Raw genomic sequence first — 17092 nt, 5'->3', positions numbered from 1 at the left:
AAATGTTAAGATGCACCATTTCTATGTATTTATATTTCTCAAAATAGGGCAGTAAATAGCAGCAAACGAGAACAAAGACATTTTCCATAGTTCTGTAGGAAAATCCAGCCAGAACAGCTAAAGGTGGGGGAAGGGGAAACGAGGACTTCTCAATGTAAGCAGGGTTGTGAGGCATGTTGTCCTGAAAATTATTCTATTGTATTTAAGGAATTAGCTTAAATTGTAATGTATTGTCCTTAAATATAGCCATTAGTTCTCAAAACACTTTCTCTTCCAGAGATGTATCTCAGGAATTATTATGAAAAGAGAGAAAGAAAGAAAGAAACACAGCTGGACATTTAAGCTGCTTCTAATAAATGTATGGCCTGTTCTCTGTGTGTATCTACAGGAAGTTAACTCTCACCCTTTGTCTTTTCCAAAACCAAATTTCCATTAAATATTAAATGGGATATTTAAAAAAATCAATAATTACAAAAATGAATAAAATGCAAATTCAGAATAAATTTCTTTGTTAAGTTGTCATTGTTATTTCATTGTTAACTTGTCAAAAACAAAACAAAACAAAAAACCTGTTGGTTAGCTAAGCAATGGAATTCTTTATTAACAATCTGCAAATGGAATATTGTTCCAAAGGTCATGGATAAAAATTCTCTGAAACCTACTTATAGTAACTTTGGATCAAAATATACAATATCTATCAGGGGATGTATAAAATGCTGAATGGCCAAATTGGGGGGGTGAATATAAAATGATATTCCTTCAACGGAAAATTTCCCACAATTTTTTCAGAAGCATTAGGATCAAAAAGGGTTTGTTTTAAAGCATGGTATTCCATACCAGGACATATTCTAATGATATGTTTTAGCATTTCTTTAAAACCTTAGGACCTATGTACAGGAAGGTCGTATGTGTATGGTATACACGTACAGACTTACCCACTTACAGACAGATCCATATCGATAAATATCACATTTAAATGAAAGGGAAAACATAGCACATTTTTATGCACGTTCCATTACACCCTGCACTTTAAAAAACTTGTAAGTTAAACAGTTCAGATTGATATCAGTCATGTTGAAAAACAAACCTATTTCTTTCACTCCCTAAACATGGGCAAACATAACCTTTTCAATTTCTCTGTTGTGTAATGCACATTGCACATCCCTAAAAACATCAAAAACAAACAGTGATTTGTACCATGACACACAAAATGGGGAGATTAAGTTCTACTTGGAGCTCTATCACTCTACAGTCTAATAACACGGAAGGTACAATGGGAAGTATGTCTAATGTGGAAAAGCTTAGAGTATTACAGTGTTGTTGTTTTTTTCTTTTTAAACCTGTTTACAAAGCATTATGACCCAAATGAAACAAATGACTTGATATTAGATACTGAAATTTTTCTTATTTGAGATTTACAGTCATTTTCTTACATAAATATACCACTAGCTTTGACTTGCTAGGCTGCCAAAAACAAATGTATCCTATTGATTTGGCAAATGAGTCATTACAAAAATTCCAATGTGTAATCCCCATTAATTACATAGATGGTTTAGAGAAGATTTTGAATTGTAGCCTTATTATCTAACATCCTTAAAGAAGATTTATTAAGCACACTTAAGTGATGTTACATAGATACACATTTCAGAAAAAGCCCTAATAACCACCACTTTTCCCCAAATGAGGCCATCAAAAGTCAGGCACCAACAGATAGCAGAAAGGAAAACAGGAGTTACTAATCCAACATAAAATGACACTGTCAACTATTCAGTTTAGTGCCCTAGTTCAATTCATTCAACTTCTGCCTTCGCAGGCCTGGTGTGACCAATGCCAGCCCAGGTTTAAAAACCCTATGGTACTTCTAGACAACGCATGTAAATTTACAGTATACAATTTGGATTCACCATGCATGAATACTTTGTGTGTAACATTTAATAAGCTCAATCTACATCCAGAATAATTTACATGAAAGGACAATATTTATTTAAACAGAGCTCAATGGGGTAACCATGGTATCATCAGAGTGCATCCAGAGGAAAAAAGGGAGGAGGGGCCCAATGAGAATCAATCAACGGCACTCCCACACTTTTACTGTTTGATCTACACTGCCAGTAACCACATATGGGGCCGTCTTATGGAAATCTGGAAGAAAAGAAAAGGCTTATTTTAATAGCAGATGGAGGCAGAAAAGGTTTTTAACAAGCCACAAGAATAAGAAACTTCAAATGCCAGGAAATCCATTTCGTTTCATTTTTTGCATAAATCATTTTTATAATGTAGACATACTCAACTGAGTTAGGAAAGTTGATGTTCAATAACTAAATCCTACATTAATCCTTCACTAGACAACTTAACAGCACTTAACAACAGTAACAACACACACACATGCCCATCCCCCCACACCCTAACTAAATTCAGGGAAACTGAGGATCAATGACTAAATCCTACATTAATCCTTCACTGCAAATGCACACAAATTCATCTCTGCTAAATAAACACTCAACTCTAACAAGGATAGTCAAAAATATGTCCATCTATTGAACACTAATTATACCCTGGACTCCTGGTGTAGAATTAGCACTGGACTGTGAACCACAAGGCAGGCAGTTCAAACCCATCAGCTGTTCCTCAAAAACCCTACACAAAGTTGCTATGAGTTGGAACCGACTTGAAGGCACTTTTAACAACAACAATTATGTCTCAGGCTTAGTATTAATGCCTTAAATTCAGCATTAAGCCTTGTAACCATGCTGAAAGTTATTAGCTCTTTTTCCTTAAGGTTTTTCTTCCTCATTAGGTCTACCATAACCTGTTATCGTGTGCTCTGGAGTCGAGTCTAATTCATGGCACCCTGAAGGGCACAGTACAATGGTCTCCTTAGGGTTTCCAAGGTGGTCATATTTATGGGAGCAGCTCACTCTTGTCGAGTGGCTGGCAGGGTTCACACTGCCATCTTTCAGTTAGCAGCGAAGTGCTTCAGCACTGCACAACCAGGGCTCTCCTTCATATTTCATGCATTACCTCTTTCTGCAGTCACTATCTTAAACTATATTCAATTCCTAGAACATAATAGTATAACTGTCATAGGGAAATGTTTGAGTAACATTTCCTTTCAGACTTAGAAACTAACAGAATGGTTAAGTTCCACCTCATAATTCTAGTATCTAAAACCAATGTTGAATGATGGAAAAAGTGCAAAAAGAGTGATTAAGACAGAGTTAAGGAAAGGAGAATTTAAAATACATCAGAGGAATCCAAAAAGTTTTAGCGTGCCTTCTCTGTTGTGCTACGAAGGCATATTTCTTACCTGGGAAAGTCCATGTGGATAGGTAAACTTTTATGGCTGGCATTCCATTATCTAATTGTTCAGATACCTCATAATGCATACATACCCAAGGAGGTAACAAAGTGTTCGTGCGCATTGAGGGTCTTCATGCATCGCTTGTTCTTGTAATCCCATACACGCAGGGTCTTGTCATCAGCACAACTCAAAATAAACTTTCCCCCAGAATGGAACAGAACTCCACGTACCCAGTTATCATGACCCACCTTAAAAACAAAAAAGGCATTATTGGGATAACTGTAGAAATTCTGAATAAGGACTATATCAATGTTAGACTTTTGGAGTATGAGGGTTTTACTGTGACTACACTGAAGACATTTTTGTTCTAAGGAGGAACATGCTAAAGTATTTGTAGTAACGTGTCATGAAGTTTCTAGGCAACTACAGGTTACCTACACCTATGTGCCACCACCCACCTGTCAGTTTGTCGTACTGTGGTGGCTTGTGAGTTGCTGTGATTCTGCAAGCTATGCCACAGGTATTTTAAATATCAGCAAGCCACTCACAGTGGACAGGTTTCAGTTGAGCTTCCCGATGAAGACAGAGTAGGAAGGAGAGACGGACTACTTTTATTGAGTATTTTAGTCCCTGAAAACCTTATGAATAGCAGTGGAACACTGTCAGCACCAGATTATTGAATACTGAAACATGATGAAGAGCACAAGAATACTGTCAGATATAGTGCGGGAATATGAGACCCTCAGACTGGAAGGCACTCAAAACGCGACTGGGGAAGAGCTGCCTCCTCAAAGAAGAGTTGACTGTGATGACATGAATGGAGTCAAGGCCTCGAGACCTTCATTTGTTGATGGGGCACAACTCAAAATAAGGAGAAACTGCTGTAAACACCCATTAATAATCAGAACATGGAATGCATGAACTATAAATCTAGGAAAACTAGAAATTGTAAAAAATGAAATGGAACACACAAACATTGCTATATTAAGCTTTAGTGAGCTGAAATGGACTGGTATTGGACATTCTGAATTTGACAACCACAATGTTTACTATGCTGAGAATGACAAACTGACAAGGAATGGTGTTGTATTCATTGTCAAAAAGAACATATCCAGATCAGTCATGAGGCACAACGCTGTCTGTGATAGGATAATATCCATGCACCTAAAGGGAGACCAGTTAATAAATACCACTATTATTCAAATTTACGCACCAACCACTAAAGCCAATGAGGATGAAACAGAATTCTCCCAACTTCTTCAATCTGAAGTTGATCAAACATGCAAACAAGATGTATTGATCATTACTGGTGATTGGAATGTAAAGGCTGGAAACAAAGATGGAGGATCAGTGGTTGGAAAATATGGCCTTGATGATAGAAATGATGCTGGAGATAGCATGATAGAATTCTACAAAACCAATGATTTGTTTATTTCAAATACCTTCTTTAGACAACATAAGAGACGATTATACACATGGACCTCACCAGATAGAATACACAGAAATCAAATGACTACATTTGTGGAAAGAGACAGTGGAAAAAGCTCCATATCATCAGTCAAAATAAGGCCAGGGCAGAATGTGGAACAGACCATCAATTGTTTGTATGCAAATTCAAACGGAAGCCGAAGAAAATGAAAACAAGTCCATGAGCGCCAAAATATGATCTTGAATATATCCCACCTGAATTCAGAGATCATCTGAAGAACAGATTTGATACATTTAACACTAAAGAGTGAAGACCAGAAGAGTTGTGGGATGACATCAAGAACATCATACAGGAAGAAAGACCAAAGTCATTAAGAAGACAAGAAAGAAGGAAAAGATCAAAATGGATTCAGAAGAGACACTGAAACTTGCTCTCCAGTGTAGACACACTAAAGCAAATGGAAGAAATGAGGAGGTACAAGAGCTGAACAGAAAATTTCAAAGGTCAGCTCAAGAAGACAAAGTCAAATATTACAACAAAATGTGTAAAGACCCGGAGTCAGAAACCCAAAAGGGAAGAACACGCTTAAGCATTTCTCAAGCTGGGGGAACTTGAAGAAAAAAATTCAGCCTTGACTTTCGTTATTGAAGGATTCTCTGGGCAAATTATTGAATGATGCAGAAAGCATCAAAACAAGATGGAAAGAATTCACAGAGTCATTGTACCAAAAGGAAATGGTTGATGTTTAACCAGTTCAAGCATGTGATCAAGAGCCAATGATACTGAAAGAAGAAGTCCAAGGTACATTGAAGGAATTGGCAAAGATCAAGGTACCAGGAATTGATGAAATAAAAATTGAAATCTTTCAAGAAAGTGAGGCAGCACAGAAGGCACTCACTCATCTAGGCCAAGAAATTTGGAAGACAACTATCTGGCTGACTGATTGGAAGAGATCCGTATTTGTGCCCATTCCAAAGAGAGGTGACCCAAAGAAATGTGGAAATCATTGGATATTATCTCTGATATCCCATGTGAGTAAAGTTTTGCTAAAGGTAATACAGAAACGGCTACAATCATACATTGACAGAGAACTTCCAGAGGTTCAAGCTGGATTCAGGAGATGATGTGGAACGAGGGATACCACTGCTGCTGTTCAATGGATCTTGGCTGAAAGTAGAGAATACCAGAAGGATGTTTACCTATGCTTTATTGACTATGCAAAGGCTTTCGACTGTGTGGATCATAACAAGCTATGGACAACAATGCAAAGTATGAGTATTCTGGCAAAGTATGAGTATTTCGGAACACTTAACTGTGCTTATGAGGAACCTGTACAGAGAACACGAGGCAGTTGTTCAAACAGAAGGTGGGAACACTGAATGGTTTTTAAAATCAGGAAAGGAGTGTGACAGGGTTCTATTCTTTCACCATACTTATTCAACCTGTATGCTGAGCAAATAATCTGAGAAACTGGATTATATGAAGAAAAACATGGCATCAAAATTGGAGAATACTCATTAGCAACCTGTGATATGCAGATGATACAATTTTGCTTGCTCAAAGTGAAGAGGACTTAAAATACTAAAAAAGATCAAAGACAACAGCCTTCCATATGAATTACATCTCAATGTAAAGAAAACAAAAATCCTCATCACTGGACCAATATAACAACACTCTTATCAATGGAGGAAAGACTGAAGTTGTCAAAGACTTCATTCTTCTTGGATCAACCATCGACACTCACAGAAGCAGCAGTCAAGAAGAAATCAAATGACATACTGCATTAGGCAAATTTGCACAAGACCTTTTTAAAGTGTTGGAAGAGCAAAGATGTCAGCTTGAGGACTAAGGTGCGCCTGACTCCAGCCATGGTATTTTCAATAACCTTATATGCATGTGAAAGCTGGACAGTGAATAAGGAAGACCATAGAAGAATTGATGCATTTGAGTTATGGTGTTAGAGAATGTTAAAAAAGCTGTGGACTGCCAAAAGAACCAACAGACCTGTGCTGGAAAAAGTGCAGCCAGAGTGTTCCTTGGAAGCCAGGATGGCCAAACTTTGTCTCTCATGCTTTGGACATATTGTTAGTAGGGACCAGGTGCTGGAGAAGGATATCATGTTTGGTAAGGTGGAGGGTCAGAGATAAAGAGGAAGACCCCCAACGAGATGGATTGTCCAAGTGGCAGCATCAGTGGGGCTCAAGTATGGCACCAATTGTGAGGCTGACCCACGACTGGGCAGTGTTTCCTTCTGTTTTACAAAGGGTCGCTGTGAGTCGGCACCTAACAACAAATATTCCTGTGTCTATTTACAACTCCTGCTCCAGCAATTTCACTTATTGTAATTTATCCTAAGAAATAATAAAGATGTGCCCCAGAGATTTTAACAGTTCTGCAGTCAGTGTAGAAGAGTACCTTACAATATGAGAAAGGATCATATACATTCTAAATTTAGTTTGCTACAAAGTATACTATAATGTCATTTTCATTAAAACAACAACAATAAAAAACCCAACACATATACACACTATATTCAGTTATATATCATTTAAGCATAGAGAAAAAGGTTCAAAACTGTGTAGTTCTACAGGTTAGCCATTAATGGCCTGTGGATATTTAAACATAAATATATGAAAATTAAATAAGTACAACTAAGAAATCAGTTCTTTATGTCCCACTAGCTACATTTCAAGAACTTAACAGTTACATATGGCAAGTAGCTACAGTATTGAATAGTGCAGATATACAGCATCATCACAGAAAGTTCTATTAGACGGTTTTAGTCCATAGAAATATACTCAGTAGAGTTATTACCATAGTAGAGTAATACGAAGGAGAGTTGGGTTTTATTTCTGTATATTTCTTTTTCTGTATTGGAAATAGCTATATTGCTTTTCTCCATGTTATTTTAACTAAAGACCCAACAAAAACACAGACCGTTTAGCCGTTTGCACTGGAGCCAGCAAGGTAAGAAAAGTCAGCCCATCAGGTCAAACCCCTTTCTAAGACTGAAATTCAAAGGGAACACATGAACAGTTTTGTATGCTTGCTGGTGACCGTCCTGGTCAACTTGTGAGTTTGGGGGTGGGGGGAGGGTGGGACGGGAGAAGGGATGCAGCAAAGACATAGGCTGAGACTGGTCAAGTTCCATAGATATCCAATGACTCTGAGATGAGAGGAAAAGATGAGCTAGCTGGTTTGAAGTTCAAGGAAACATATGAACTCCCGAGCCCAATGACACTGACCTATCCCCATTGGGGACTAGAGTTAAGAGTGAAGCAGCCAGCTGGTCTGAAGAGGGTGGAGCGGTTCCAACTCATTAGCAACCTTGTTTAGGGTTTCTGAGGCTGTAAATCTTTACGGGAGCAAAAAGCATCTTTCTCCCGCAGAACAGCTGGTAGTTTTGAACTGCAGACCTTGAGGTCAGCAGCCTAACTTATAACGCTGTGAAAACTCCCAAACTTGCAGATAATACCCATTTGACCTAGTGTGGACGGCTTATTGACCAGAATTTGACCAGATGAAGATAACGAAATATGATAAAAGGAGCAAGCGTAAATTGCTACAAGCTCATCAACTGAACCTCTGTTTATGGATGAAGCTGCCCAAAATTTGAACCAAATAGGGAAGGATTCTTCATATCAAGGATCAAGCATGCCACCTTAGTACACTGGGTTGATGGGAACGGGCAATTTACATTTCGGCTATAAAATTGGGGGGCTATATAGGCACGAAGCTTAACAAGCTTTCATGAGGGTGCTAACTGTCAAAACAAGAAGAGTAAGACAGAAACCCTACTGAATAGTTTTCCTCTAATCCAGATAGATCTGGTGATGAGGGGGGATAGGATTTTATGATTCACTTTTAACTGTTATCAGGCTTAACGGCAATGGTAACAACTGAAAATGTACAAGAGGTGTAACAAAAAGGGGGTGCAGTTAATCTGTCATTTAAGGAACAGAGGACTCTAGGACCAATAAGAGGGAATAAATAATATGAGAGGAGTGAGGGATCCTTATCAGAAAAGTGGTGACAACAGATTTGGTGGCAGAGTCGATGGCACAGAGAAATCAGCAGAGGCCCATGGACTGAGAAAGGCAGTGTGCCTGCAAAATGTGCCCTTTAGACATTTAAATGAGTATGTATTTTCACTGTGGTATGTATACAAAAAAAAAAAAAAGAAAGGTTACCTGAGGTAAAAACTGTTGACTGAAGATGCATGGAGTAGAGTGTAATCATTACAATGAGTATATTACACTGATCCAGATAGATCTGGAGATGAGGTCGATTGGATTTTAGGATTCACTTTTAACTGTTATCAGGCCTAATGGCAATGGTCACAAATCATTACAATGATTTGTTGAATGTAAAACTGATGATCTACCCTGTACACCTTCATTCACTCAATACGCAATAAAAGTTGAAAAAATTAAGTAATTAAAAAAAAGACAACCCAGGCTACCCTCATTTATCATCACCAAAAGCACAATCCGATTTCACTTCTTGTGGCCACAACAAAACGAAGCAGAAGCCTCTTGATCTGAAGAAGAGTCTGCATGTCAAGGATCAAGCTTGCTGCCTCAATACACAGGGTTGAAAGGGACAGACAAATTAGACATTGGCTATCAAAAACAGGGGGGTGGAGGGTGCCTGGTGTGGCACTGCAGGTTAATGCGCTGGACTGAAAGGTCAGTTTGAATCTCAAGGCCAGCGGTTCAAGCTTACCAGCCGGCTCCTTGAAAACCCTACACAGGGTTGCTATGAGTCGATAGCACTTAACAACAACGTAAAGGCACACAGTGGCTGTCTTACAAGCTTTCATGAGTATGAATGAGGTGGGTAAAGTAGAATCCTGGATGAACAGTTTTCTTCTTTTCCAGATGGATCTGGTGAAAGGGGATGGGAGAAAATGAGGATAGGATTTTATGATTCAACGGTGTATAATTGTTATCAGGACTAACTGTGATTGCCATAACTGTAAATGTAAATGGTGTGTAATTAAAAATAGTTAATCTTTCATTTCGGCAACAGTACCCTAGGACCAACAAGAATGAAGAGCATGAATAGAACACAGGATCTGAATCAGACAAGTGCTGACAGCTGAGGACTCTAGGCCCATCGACTGAGAAAAGCTGTGTGCCTATGAGCTGCTTGCAAAGTGTGTCCTTTGGACATTTAAATGAATATGCATGCATTTTCTGTTTTGTATATGTACATCAAGGAAAAAAAAGGGAATAGAGGTAAATACTGTTGACTGATAGATAGTACATGGAGAGGAATGTAATCATTGCAATGAAACAAAATATGATTTAGTGAATCTGATTAATATGCCCTGTAAACTTACACTCAATTCAAAATAAAGACTTATATATGTATATAATCTTTTCTAATAGCAACAGAATGGAACTGAACTCAGTTCAGAAACCTACTAGTTTTATTTAATAAATAAATTCTTGGAATCACTTGTCAACAACACCCTAAAAAGAAGACAATCACTGTTAAATACAGTTGGTATCTAAAGAATCTGTAAGCAAACATGGATGCCCCATTATAAAAACTACTACTGGATTAATGTTCACAGATCTCCTTGTATACATCCTCATACTGAAATAAAGCATTTCCAAGTGAAATAAACTAGAAGCATTCATTCCAGAATGATAAAATAAATCAAATCAACTGAACTACATGAACAGGTATGGATAATTTAAGTATTCATACTGAAATTAAATGCAGCAAAATATAAAAGTAAACCACTTAAAAATGAGGAGTATTAAAATACAATTTCCCCTTCTTAGGAGGTATTGTACAAATTTCAAAGATACAATGAGTTAGGCTCTCCCTCAAGAATGACTGACTTTGTAGAGTATATGACAGTCTATAAAGACAAATTTCCTATCACTGTAAAATTCAAAGCTTTAAAAAGTTTTTTTAAAGCTTGGAATTGTTTCAGACTATTTAATAAAATCTCACAAGGCATCTAACCCAGAAAGGTCTATAAGCATGGTGAAGGTAGAAAAGCAGCAAATGGTATGAACTTACGAGGGTCATAAGGCATATGCCAGTACTGACATCCCACATCTTAATAGTCTTGTCTCTGGATCCAGACACCAAGAATGGCCCAGGTTTGCCACTTTTTTTAGTCTATAGAAAAAAATGTATAAGTATTCCATATAAGAATTTTAGCTAAGGACCTTAAAAAGCATTTTGAAAGTAATGACCTGATTTAAAAGAAAAAAATGAAAATTAAAAATAATTATCAAAATGCACAAAACATGCCTTTTGATACTACATTCAGGCTCTACAGGAAGGACCCAAGGTAATATAAAAACAGAAAACACCTCTACTAGGGTTAAGATTTCGTTTCTGTAGTACAACCAGATGATAAATTTACTGCTCAAGACTTCTGTAATCAAGATTTAACAACTATTTAATTCAGCATATAAATCAAGCCCGAATCAAATTTATGACATATGGTAAACGACCACCACTAGAGGGCAGTATATAAAATCTGAAAGTACAACAGCCTGCCAAAACAAAGGCTTGCTTGATTTAGAAAAATACTATGTTGGGGGGAACAAGAGATTTTCCTCCTTCATTTATTTAAATGTACTTTTAACATTATATGATAGGAACAGAAATGTCCATTTTTGGCCCATATAACTTATTCACTCCAGAAGTAACATTCCATAGTGGTACTGTAGGAATAGCACTGGACTATGGACCACAAAGTCAGCAGTTCAAACCCACCAGCAGCTCCTCAGAAACCTAGACAGGGTTCACTATGAGTTAGAACTGACTTGATGGTACTTAACACAACAACAACAATTTATTTTTAAGATATTGATCATAAAGAATAAAAAACACAAATTAAGAATCTTGAGGAAATATAATAAAACTCCAGACTCATGTAGTTTTCTAGTGGTCAACTAAGTATCAGAAGCCTCTGTATGAAATATTCATTGAACAATGTACTTAGTTTTACCATAAATTTACCAATAAAAGAGTTTTGTTTATTATAAAGGTTATTTTTCTAAAACATTGGCATTTTACAACATTATACTCTTATAAAACTTGTATCTGTTATATTTTAAATGAGCACTTTACATTTACATTACACATCATTGTACAGAGTCAGCTGGTAGCAATAGGAATCACTGGTTAAAATATAAATACATCTGCAGGCTGGAAGGAGTAAAGAATTTTGAGACTTAGAATTCTGGGAGCTGGAATTTTAAATGTATCAATGGCCCTGGAAATTAGAATCAGGAAAGTTCTGAGATTATCAGCAATAAAACCACACATACCTCAGATCCTGTTGCTTCAGAGATGGAAGAGTAAGAGCTTTCTGGAGCCCAGGAAATGCATTCTACCACATGTTCATGTTCTCGGAGCTCAGCCTTACACTCCTTTGTTGCTACCACCCATACTCGCACCGTCTGGTCATTGGAACAGCTGGCTATCAGCGTGCCATCCTGATTTGGTCGCACCATACGTACCCATTCTCTGTGGCCTGTGAATGTCTTCACGCAGTAGCTGTCAATAAAAGTAACAATGTTTGTTACAACTGCAAATGACAAGCATTAGGACACTGTCCCAGAAGGGATACAAAACTAGCTATGTATTGGATGAAGGGAATGGCCCCATGTTAAATCACATGAAAGTCAACAGAATACATGTACAATCATCCTGGTTAATCAAAGATGAAGCCAAACAGGCTAAAAAGTCAACCAATCAGTTAAAATAGACTAATAAGAGCAACATTAAGAAGCTAACTAAAACAGCAAAATTTTTGCTACTGAAATAGAAATTCTTTGCAAAATTAAACACATACAATAAATTCTAAAACATTTCTATTCATGTTGAGAAAAAGGCATGAGCTATTAAATCTGGATAAAGGTTAAGGTTTTATTATAACAATCATATCTAATTCAAAGCACAATCAAATACAGCCTAGAAGGGCATACCAAGCCTGAATGCTATTAACATTTTAATTTAAACCCACTAGAAGACTACTAAAAAGACAATCACAGAGAAAGCAAGTCATTATATAGAAATGGCTTTCAAGGACATGAGTCTCTGTTGTAAAGACCCTGCTCCTATGGAAGACAGAGATTAAACACCTAGTTTTATAGTATGTAATATAACTCACTATTCTGAATTACCGTCAAAATGATGGAAGCACTCAGAAAACCCTTTTAAAAGTATGCCTTTTCAAATAAACTTACTTACCCAGTTTGCACTTCCCACATTTTTATAGTCTTATCCCTTGAGGCAGACACTATATGATCTCCATTGGGCATGATGGCTACTGAAGAAACATTATGGTCATGGCCTAAAACACACAACACATAAATGTGTAAATGATACACCACAAGGAGCATTAAAACACTAGTCACTAACCATCCATGGTATTTCTAATATCAAAGCAAATTTTAAATATGAGGATAAGTCAAAAAGTACTGATATAAAATCACAGAAACTTTTATTAAATAAAAATATTAAAATATGAAGCTAATGGTTTGGTTTCTTCCATATAGGTACATAGTACATTGAACTTTATATGAGCTTTTTAAAAACTTTTAATTCTCTCTATACCATCGCCTCTATATGAATTTTTAAGAAATCTAAATTTACACAAAAAATTAAGGAATTAGCAACTTAACACAAAATTTCCCAAGGTTGGTATTCTAAGATATAAGACAGAAATAAGAAAAGGTAAAACAGAATAGATCTAAAAAGCGGGGATTTAAATGTGGTTGCTAAGTGTTGTCGAGTCAGTTCCAACCCATAGCAACCCAGTCTAGGGTTTCTGAGGAACTGCTGGTGAGCTTGAACTGCCGACCTTGCAGTTCAAATGGCTTTGCAGTCTGGCGCATTAACCCACAGAATCACACTCTGGGGAATTAAATAGTGGTTAAGGATTCTATTTTTTCATTCATGTTCTTGGGGATTAAAAAAAAAAAAAGGATCTATGTATATTTGAAAATATAAATGGTTAAATATGTATTTATCATTTACATTTCCAAATGCCTATCCTTTGTAGAAGTTTCAGTCCTTAGGTGTATCATGTATATATATTTCAATACACACAGATGAGAAGACCTCTGTTTTCTTCAACTTGGAGTATTTAAGACATAAGCTATTAAAAGAAACAAATATTAAAAATCATTTGCAAAATGATTCACTAGAATTTCTTAACTAGTAAGCTTCCCAAATGCATTTAACTTTAGTGGGAAAACTCATCCTTGAAGTTACACCCTTCTATGCAATCACACAGCTTACTCAAACTCCCTGAACAATCTATTTTCACAAACCCCAAAACCCTGAAATTTCATCACGTTTAAAGACGTACACAGCAACAGAAATCCCCATTTAGTGAGCACCTTCTATGTAACAGGTACTAGTAAGCTCTGTTTTCAGGTTGGTTCCAACACATAGCGATCCTGGTATAGGGTTTCCAAGGTGAGTATGAACCTTGGACACCTTGTGGTTCAAACCAACCTTGAGGTCCAGTGCTTTATCCCACAGTGCCACAGCAGGACTCCAAACAGGTACTCTAGCAAAATGTTATATATATGATCTTAATCCATTTTTATCCTCATAATTTAACATAGGTATTATTACCTTTATTTTGCAGATGAAGAGGAGTTAAAAAAATTTTTTTCCTAATGTGTGAGTAAATAAGTAAGAATTTGAACCTAAAAATCTGAAGACAAAGTCCATGCTGTTTTCACAAAGTCATATGGCCTCAGGGAACAGTCACCACAACAAGACCTAGAAATACTCTTAACAATGATACTCTTAAACACATGAAACATTAAAATAACAGGAGCAAGGAAAGCTGGGGTCCACTGCTTCACTGTACTACTCCTCTCAAGACTCCTGTTTCCCAATTGAGAAAAACAGAAAAACCTGTTACTTGATTTTCCTTTGTCTTAAACACAGATAAATGTCCTATACGTTTTTCTTATGGAACACATTCATCAAAATGTTAACGTTATACTTCAGGCAAGATGGCAGAGTGGGCACACACACTACATGGACCTTTTGCAACAAAGATAAGAAAGACCAAATGAAACAGAGCCTGAATTTCAAAGGAAAGATTATAGAGGTGGAATGAAGGCTTTACGGGAGGAGAAGCTGAGCAGGAACAGTGAGAGAGGGAGACTGATAGGTGGACAGCCAGCCATGATATGGTGCAATGACCTGAAACTGTTATGAGCAAGATTATCAACAGAAGGTAGCCTGGCAGAGCAGATTCACCAGGGGCAACGGGAAAGGTGGGATTCCTATATTTTTCCCACGCTTCGCAAGTGGCCAGAGGTGTCCCCAGTTCCCACTTATGTCCATCTCCACTGCAGCCCTGTTTCTGAGAATTTGGAGTCCCAAGGTTGTAAGCCACGCTAATGTGAGGTGGGGCCAGCTGCACTACTCTGGTGCCTGTATTCAAGTGGGTTTGACTCCAGACCTACACAACCACAGAGCCACCACACAAGCATTGTTGTTGTTACTGTTAAGTGTCATAAAGTCAGTTCCGGCTCATAGCAACCCTGTATACAGGGTTTCTGAGGAAAGCAGTTGGTAAGCTTGAATAGTCAACCTTGTGTTTTAAACTGACTTTACAGTCCAGTGCATTAACCTGCAGTGCCGTGCCACACCTAGTCTAAGCAGAGACCCTGACAACCAGCCACCCTGCCCACAGCTGTACTGTGGTCTTAGCTAAAAAGAGACACTGAATCCAGCTTCATTAAGACCCCCAGAGTTCTCGCCTCACCAGATCCAACAGCTGCACTGCCTTTTTTTGGGGGGTGGTGATTAGGTTTTTTTTGTGTTTTTTTTTTTTTTTTTTTTTTTGCTTCATTGCTTTTGTTTTATTCTATCTGCTTTCTTTCCATTTCCTTAGCTCACCATTCAATCCTCAGAAAACCTATACAGGGTCGCTATAGGTTGGAACCGACTCAATGGCACTTAAAACTATCTCCACTTTTTTCTTTTCTTCTATTTCTCATTTCCACTTTTTTTTTTTTAACCCTCTTTTGTTCTTTCTTTACTACTCTCTATTCTTTTCATGTTCCCTTTGTGCTGGGTTTTTTTTTAAAAATTTCTTCCTTTTATTTTTCCACTTCCATAGTTCAAATTTTCCTGCCCCTCTTTTCTTTCTAGTTATTATAATCTCTTTTTCTCATTTCTTCCTGTTGCTACTTCTTTGTTCTCCTTTATTCTATTCTCTTTTCATTGTTGGTTGCTTATCTGCTTACTCTGTTTTGTTTTCTAGTGTGTGTGTGTGTGTTTCATTTCTTCTCTTTCCCACCTAAACAAGAGACAGTAACTGTGCCCATAGAGCTCAACAACAACCCTAATCTCTGCAGCTCCACTCCCTGGGAAAGAACCAACACCAGCTCCTATACCACCCGATCAACAATAGACAGCAGCCAACACCAGCCAAAACCACCCTAAACTAAGGTGCACAGAGAACCACATACAAAGGAGACACTTGGTGAGAGTCAAAGAACACACCAGCATACAATAATCAATAAATACGATGACACCATGTCCGAGAAACAAGTCAAATTTACCACACATAAACAAGAGAACACACATGAAGAAACAAATGAACAAGATGCAAAGCAAAGCTAGAAAAGTTTTTGAGGAAAAAAAGGTACTGGAACTAACAGAAAAAATTCAAAAGAATGATACTTAGCTACCTTCAGAGGATTGACAGAAATAATGAGGAAAGCAAGGGAAACAGAAAAGACTTTAAAAGAATTTAGGGAAACACTATAGGAACAGACAAAATGAATGCAAATTTTAAAATATAAACCTGCTAATAGAAATCCAGAAAAATAATACTAAGATTTCAGAAATGAAAGGGCTAAGGAGGAGATTTGAAGACATACAAGCCCGAATTGGTGACACTGAAGATAAATCTCTCAACCTTAGTATACTAGAAGAACACTAAGAAAAAAGAATGAAAAAATCCAAAGAAAGTCTGAGTTATGTGGGATACCATTAAGAGTTAACAACTTATGGGTCATCAGAATGCCAGAGCATGAAGAGAAAATTGTTGGAAGAAAACTTCTCTAACATTATGAAAGACTTGAAGCATACGTCAAGAAGCTGAACGAACCCTATCAGGATAGATGCCCAAAGAAAATCACCAGGAATTATCATAATCAAACTTTCCAAAACCAAACACAAGAAAAGAATCCTGAGAGCAGTTCAGGAAAAACAAAAGGTTGCCTATAAAGGAGAAACAGTTAGAGTAAGCTCTGATTTCTCAGCAGAAATCACACAGGCAAGAAGGCAATGGGATGACATACACAACATTCTAAAGAAAAAAACTGCCAACCAAGAATCATACA

General features: G+C 37.3%; 1 protein-coding gene across 1 annotated transcript in view; it reads right to left on the bottom strand.

The window, feature by feature from the left end:
• Nucleotides 1-984: 984 nt before the first annotated feature.
• Nucleotides 985-17092, bottom strand: part of PAFAH1B1 (platelet-activating factor acetylhydrolase 1b, regulatory subunit 1 (45kDa)) — a 95369-nt gene continuing 79261 nt past the window's right edge. Inside the window, exons 7-11 of the mRNA XM_006863245.1 lie at nucleotides 12960-13062; nucleotides 12035-12263; nucleotides 10770-10871; nucleotides 3393-3549; nucleotides 985-2142 (exon numbers count right to left, since the gene is read on the bottom strand). Of these exons, the coding sequence (XP_006863307.1) occupies nucleotides 2069-2142; nucleotides 3393-3549; nucleotides 10770-10871; nucleotides 12035-12263; nucleotides 12960-13062 (665 nt within the window). The 3' untranslated portion in view covers nucleotides 985-2068. The remainder of the gene's footprint in view (nucleotides 2143-3392; nucleotides 3550-10769; nucleotides 10872-12034; nucleotides 12264-12959; nucleotides 13063-17092) is intronic.

This window comes from Chrysochloris asiatica, unplaced genomic scaffold (genome assembly GCF_000296735.1).
Source record: "Chrysochloris asiatica unplaced genomic scaffold, ChrAsi1.0 scaffold00054, whole genome shotgun sequence".
Classification (NCBI taxonomy): domain Eukaryota; kingdom Metazoa; phylum Chordata; class Mammalia; order Afrosoricida; family Chrysochloridae; genus Chrysochloris; species Chrysochloris asiatica.
Note: the sequence above shows the minus strand (reverse complement) of the source record. Positions and strands in the feature narration are given on the sequence as shown.